This window comes from Chenopodium album, chromosome 10, assembly GCF_948465745.1.
Source record: "Chenopodium album chromosome 10, dcCheAlbu1.1, whole genome shotgun sequence".
Lineage (NCBI taxonomy): Eukaryota > Viridiplantae > Streptophyta > Magnoliopsida > Caryophyllales > Amaranthaceae > Chenopodium > Chenopodium album.
The window spans coordinates 38,526,662-38,533,620 of NC_137843.1; the positions used below are offsets into that span (position 1 = coordinate 38,526,662).

Here is a 6,959-nt window from a genome sequence, read left to right on the forward strand (position 1 = left end):
ACAATCTTCACTTGTTGAGTCAGGGTTTTTTGTAAGCCATAGAAAGTGTCGGTGACCTTTGTGAGCCTTCCCCAATATAAAGGGCATTAGGCAAAGAAGTGAAGGCAGAGTTGGAAGAGTTAGCTAGAGAATTGCTCTGAAAGCATTAGAGAATCCTCTAGAGAAAAATACTCACCTTAAGAGACAGATTGGTTCTCCATCTCTCTTAAAGTAGAGAAAACTCTAGTTCAGCTTATGTCTGTTTAAGCTTTCAATTTGTGTGTTTGTTGTAATATATGAGTGTTGTAATCTTTTCAAATTAAATAAAAGTTCCGTTCAAGAAGGGAATGTTATCCCCTTGAACCTTATATATCAAATGGGTTATCTTTCTATTTAAAAAGTTTCATCATAAACACAGTAAGGATTGTCTAATTAGAGATTACGGTCTAAGGTAGGAAACGAATTAGATCTGTGCTGAGCCTGATCTAAGGAAGACAGGGTTGGGGTTAGTTACCTTGGTAAAGCCGGAAGCTCAGAACGCCGGAGGTTCCATTGTCGACTAAGTTCAGGTATTGGTCAAAACTCTCTAGTTAAATAACTATTATTGCGAAGCATGGTGGGCTTTTAAACAGTTAAAATAATTTATTTTGATGTATAAGTAGTAGAGTTCTGATAACTAGTACCGTTAAAAGTCATTTAAGTAATTATCAGATCGGATTATACTAAAAATCAGTGTATTATTAAAAACTGTTATTTTAAATTAAGGTACTGTTATTAACTTATCAAATACTGTTATTAAGTCATTAAGTACTGTTATTTACCCTTAAAAAAAATAAAATAAAATAAAATAAAATAAAATAAATAAAATAAAATCTGACGTCACTTGGTATTGGGCGGGGTAGCCTATACCGGGTAGCGGTCCATCATTCCCCTGTTAATCAGGGCTCAGTCGCAAAATCTCCCCTAAAACCATAAAGCTCCGGCGAAAGCTCAACAATGGCGGACGGAGGCGTCATAGAAATCTCTCTCGGCAAACTCCCTATCAAATGCCTCGGAATCATCGAAGAATCCGGTGCCGAACGTTTTTCCCCGTACTTTCTCTCTCCTCCATTTATGTAATAGCTTAATTTGACCTAATTTTTTCTGCAATTTTTGGTGATTTTGATTTGAATTTATGGAATTTTCTCTGCGAAATTGAATACGAAGAGATAACGGTGAATTTGATTCGGCGAATTGACTTCGCTTGGGCTTTGGACAGAGATGCGAAGAAGCAGAAGAAGACGAAGGAATCATCTACACCGTCCACGTTGCAAGGGGTGATTGAGAATTTAAGATCGGCTCATCAAGAGCTCTCCGTTATTATTGATCTAATTAACACTGTAAGCTCCTTTTACTACGAATTACAAGCTGAAATTGAACACTATTACAAGTTATTTTTGGTTGTTTTTTTTATTTTATTGCCATTTAGCTGATAGATTTGTTACTTGTTTGATAAAATGTATTGATTATTGAGCTTGTAACAATTTTGACCCAGAAATTGTGGGAAATTTAGCTTGGTTTTTGCTGGATTTTGGTGGGTACTCAGATCTGTGGATTAATTTTTGTTTGATTGAATTTTGGTCTGATTGTGTAAAAAACATGTCCGAGAGAATTTCTTTTAGTTGCTCCAGTTTTTTGTTGTTTTCCTGCAATTGACTTGCTTCTTTCTCATTTTTATGGTATTTTTGTTCATAATTACGTAATACGGTAGCTGAACTATACAAGTTATGCTTCTTGAAGATACTTTCTAGAGGAATTAAGAAAGTAATTGTGTTTTGGATAGATATCTCTTTGAAACTATTGATGATCAGACATTAGAACCTTTTAGATGGGAATGATGGGCCACTTCTATTCGGACAGGATGAATTGTCTGATTAATATGGCATCAATAAAGTTTATGCATGGTCATGTGAGGCCTACTTCTTGGTGGAGACTTTGTAATATGATGTGAGGATTATTTGGCAAGATTCTTTATTTTTTATGTACATGTTGAACTGAATGTGTGGGTGTTTTTTAGAATGGGAGTTACAACTTGCAAGTATCTTAGATAAAGCCACAATGAGTGGGGTAATTGATGAGTCGTGCTAAAAATTTAACAGTTAATAAAAGTACTGGTTTGACCTTTTTTTAAGAAGGGGTAGGGACGGGGATGGGTAGTGCAGTCTGATGAGTAACATTCATTAAGGTATTATACTTGCAAGAGATGACCTTTTATGTCAATCGCAGGTGGAAATCGCCTTGTTCCAGTTGGTCTTGGTGATGATGACCAGTGCATTGAAGATGATTTTTCAGCTTGGTATTGTCTGGAACCTTACTTCTTCGGTATTAATGAACTTGTAATTTGGTGAAAATATACTGAAGTCTGTCAATTTCAGGAAGGAATTAGTCTGGCCAGAATTAGACCAGTTGCTTCAAGATAAGGATGATGTAGCTGTTTCTACTCCCTATACTGCTACCATACCAGAATACCGTGTAGTTTATCATGAGGCTTCTAATGCAGCTCAGCAAGACAAGAGCTGGGCTAATGCTAATGGTCACGCTGTCATTGATGCTTAACATCCCTGCAGGTATAGTATAGAGATTGATTTAATGGATGAAGACCTGAAAATTTTGTATCTTGTTCTTCTATCTAATTTGGCTACTATATTGGTGAAGATCAAATGTTACTGTGAGAAGAGAGCTACACACTCCTGCTTCAGAACGTTCTTGCACCCATTTGGAATTTGACATTGCTGGCACAGGACTAAAGTAAGTTTTACATCCTAGATCCATGGCTCATATATCAAGTTTGCTTTTTTCCTGCCTTCTTTGTTCCATTAGTACATGTGCTCTTATTTGACTGTTTGGGAAATCTTGGCAAACTAGTTCTCCTTCCAACCTTCTTCTCTGATTTTAATTTGTGTTTATTTTCTTTGCTGCAGTGGCACCACATTTGCAGCCAAGATTCTACTCAATCTCACCCTCCCCACGGTAATTTTTTCTCCCTCTTTCTTGGCGAACATGCTATTGACATCTACATTTTCCATCTTCCTTGGTGCACATACTATTGACATATAAAGTGATTATATCCGTCATTATTTAACTAGCTTATTTAAGTTAAATTTTAGTAAAGTATAGTTTGAAAGACTGCAAATATTGAATACTTCTACCTTCTAGTTGGCCATCTCCCTCTTTGTCTTCCCATTTTGATTGCTTCTTCTAAGGTCTGATAGTTGTTGTCCAAGCTCTGTTGTCCCTCTGTGTATTGCTATCCTTCATAGTAAATGAAGGCTAGCAACAACTGTAGTGATAAAGGAGGAGGATTTCTCATCGATAGTTGCTGCTTATTTGTTCTCTTATTGCAACTGAAATGGGATGCTGTGAATTGCATGGATATGTTTGTTCCTATCTCATTTAGAAGCAGTCTTGTTTGGTTATTGATTATTACTACCTACAAGTTTGGTGTGGTATACTAACCATTACCTATTTTTGTGAGTTAGTCCAATTTCAGACTCCCAGCAGATGCATCTGTCCTAATTATAATGATTGGTCCTAGAACTGGATTAGCACCTTTCAGACTTAATCTCAAGAAGCTGGGGATATAGTGAGTAACCTTAGAGTAGAGCTGAATGAGGCGCATATGAAGTTGGAGGAAGTGGCAAATAACCAAACAAAGACTTCACCAAATACGACTATAAGGGCTCACAGTGAAGAAGTAACTGAACAGCCTAATAACGGGCTATCTGAAGTTATCTCAGTTGCACAAACTAATTCGTTGGACATATCAGCAAATGGGCGTAATGCTGGTTGTGAATTTGCCTAAAAATTCATGTCGTTCATTCCACTTTGGTTTTTTGGACGAATATTGTAATATTACAGCCTTTTTTTATGAAAATATGTAAGTTTATATATATATGTAAGTGTTTATATATCAATTTATTTTTTTGGAGCATTAAGGGCACCGGTTTCGAACAGAACCGGTGCTAATAATTGTTTTTTTGTTTTGGGCATTAAGGGCACCGGTTCTGAACAAAACCGGTGCTAATAACTGTTATTGCCACCGGTTCTGAACCAGTGGCAAAAATCACACTTTTTGGTATCCCTCAAATGAACACCGATTTAAAACCGGTGCTATGGGGGGTTTTGAACCGGTGCTCTTTTATATTTTTCTAGTAGTGTAGGGAAGGAAATGTCCGCTATCAAGGCGAAGTTGGAAAGTTCTTCCTCCCAAGTTTCAAACCTTCCCTCCCAATTTAAGGGGAGAGGTATGTCTTCTAACTCTCATCCCCCTCCCTCTTCTAATAACATGCCTAGTGGTTGCTTGTTTTGTGATGTACGTGGTTCATATGATCATGATGCTTCTAATTGCCCTCATGCATGTAGGGATGTGTGTGATAATCAAGATGGTAATGTGAATGAATATGTGAACTATGTGGTCAAATAATAATGAGTCAAGGTTTGATAATCAAAGGGGTCAATGGAATAGGAATTATCACAACCAAAACAATTTTGACCATTATAACCAAGAGGTTGGTTATAGGAACCAAAACTCTCGAGGTAACTATAACAACCAAGCTTATAGTAACCAAAATCAAAACCAAAATTATGGTAATCATAACCAAGGTAATGGGAACCATAATCAAGGTTATGGTCAAAATCAAAATTGGCGTAATTGGAACAATCAAAGTAGGGGAAATTTTCAAAACAATGCTCAAAGGGGTCCCCCACCCGGTTTTTTTCCAAAGACATAAAGTGATAATTCCTATGCACAACCCTCTTCTTCTAGGACTAACTTGGAAGAAATAATTGAAAACCAAACCAAGTTGTTGAACACTTATATGGCGGTGAGTAATAAGAAATTTAATGAGATGATAACTCATAATAAGATGCTTGAAAACCAAATTTCTCAACTTGTCAATGCTTTGAAAGACCAAGCAAACCCTTCTTATTTACCCTCTCAAGGCCTAGACCCTAAGAGACCCGTAAATGTCATTGTTACAAGGAGTGATAAGGTACTTGAGGAGAGTTTGCCTAACAAGAGTAAGGCTAAGGAGGTTGCCAAGAAGGATTTGGTTGAGGATGAGGGAGATGGTGCGTCTTTGAGTGAAGTAGTGGTAGAGACACCTAGGGAGGTGAAAGAAGAGAAAGAAGTTGTGAAACCCAAGCTTCCCTATCCATAAAGATTCATGAGACACAAGTTAGATGAACAATTTGAGAGATTTATTGAGATGTTCAAACAACTTCATCTTTCTCTACCATTTACTGATGTCATCACCCAAATGCCAAATTATGCAAAATTCCTTAAAGACATTTTGAGTGGAAGGAGAACTTGTGATGTTGTAGAGACGGTCAACTTGACCGAGAATTGTAGTGCAATCATAATGAACAAGATGCCACCCAAGTTAAAAGACCCCGTCAATTTTTCTATCCCTTGTGCTATCTATAAGATGCAAATTAATAATGCCTTATGTGACTTAGGAGCTAGTGTTAGCCTTATGCCATATTCGGTCTATCAAATACTTGAACTAGGGGAGCTTTTGCCTACCAACATTACCTTGCAATTAGCCGATAAATCAATCAAGTTTCCAAAGGGTAAGGTAGATGTTCCTTCGAGGGTAGGAAAATTTGTGATTTCGGTGGATTTTGTGGTTTTTGAAATGGATGAAGATGCTAGCATTCCTATCATACTTGGTAGACCTTTTCTTGCTATCTCGGGTGCCATGATTGATGTTAAGAGTGCTAAAATTTCACTTAAGGTAGGAGATGAGGTAATTGAATTTGACTTGAATGAAAGCATAAATTATCCATGTTCTTCCTTGGAAAATTATATGATGATTGACTGTCTTGATTATGTTGTGTCTTCTATGCATGCTCACCTCTAATGATGCTCTTGAGTATGTCTTGTTGAATAAGGAAAAGATTGGAATTCCTAGCAAAGAGATGGTATTGTATGAGGATTTGCTAAATGGAAGCATTAAAGACGTGGATGAGCAAATGTGCATGAAGATCACTAGCTAAGAAACATTGCAAGTTCACTACAAAAAAACGCGTTTTTAGCGACCGATATTACCGACTAACAATAAATTAGTCGGTAAAAAGACAATTTAGCGACTGATTTTTAAAATGGTCGGTAATTACCGACTGTTACAAAAATCAGTCGCTAATTACCGACTGTTTGAAAAATCAGTCGCTAATTACCGATCATTTTAAAATCAGTCACTAATTTACCGATTGTATTAAAAATCAGTCGTTATAGCGACCGATTTTCAAAACAGTCGATAATTAGCGACCGTTTAGTGGTCGCTAATTTGTATTTCACTTTCCCAAATTCGCGATATATAAGACAAAGAAACCCTAAGCCCCCTATTTTCTTATTCTTGCTCTAGCCGCCCCCCCCCCCCCCCCCCCCTCTATTTACTTTCTCTCTCTTCCCCCCCCCCCCTTTTTGTTCTTCTCTTTTGATCTCCACCATTAATGAAAGGGTTTTGAGCTTTCTCTACACTTCATTGAAGCGACACTTAACAAGATCTATAAATCAATGGCAAGGTAAATGTTCTCATTATTGTTGTTTTGTACTCTTTTTTTTTTTTCAATTTCGTTTTTCATTTGGGTTTTCATTCTCAAGTGATTTTATTTTTCATTTGGGTTTTCTTTCTCAAGTGATTTTAATGTTATTTGTAATCTATCTTGACATAAGGGTTTAATTTTGTATGTCAGTAATAAAAAATTGGGTTTGTTTTTGGATTTTTTAGATGTCGTTATTGATGGATTTTTTTATATAGATCTATATATGTTTAGTTATTCAGATCTGAGTTTTGTAAATTCTGATATTTTTTTAATCCATTTTGTTTTAATTTTTTTATTTTCCTTTCACTATTCAATTTTTAAGACTATGTTTAAATTCTTTTCAACTTTTCATTTTTCGATCTACTATTTTCTGTTTTTTTTTTTCTTGTTCTGTC

General features: G+C 36.3%; 1 protein-coding gene across 3 annotated transcripts; it reads left to right on the forward strand.

Moving 5' to 3' along the window:
- Positions 1-895: 895 nt before the first annotated feature.
- Positions 896-3,932, forward strand: LOC145563916 (mediator of RNA polymerase II transcription subunit 17-like). 3 transcript variants are annotated; one of them, XR_014094678.1, is made up of 7 exons: positions 896-1,070; positions 1,186-1,358; positions 2,245-2,314; positions 2,394-2,585; positions 2,674-2,766; positions 2,940-2,988; positions 3,498-3,932. XR_014094678.1 is itself a non-coding variant. In XM_081624306.1 (7 exons), exons 1-4 carry the CDS (start codon positions 976-978, stop codon positions 2,402-2,404), a joined length of 297 nt encoding a protein of 98 aa, XP_081480432.1. In that variant the 5' UTR covers positions 896-975; the 3' UTR covers positions 2,405-2,585; positions 2,674-2,766; positions 2,940-2,988; positions 3,498-3,932. The 3 variants fall into 3 exon arrangements, 2 of the variants coding, with proteins under 2 accessions (XP_081480432.1, XP_081480433.1); XM_081624306.1 differs by having other exon boundaries at positions 1,238-1,358; XM_081624307.1 differs by having other exon boundaries at positions 1,238-1,358; positions 3,509-3,932.
- Positions 3,933-6,959: the final 3,027 nt, after the last annotated feature.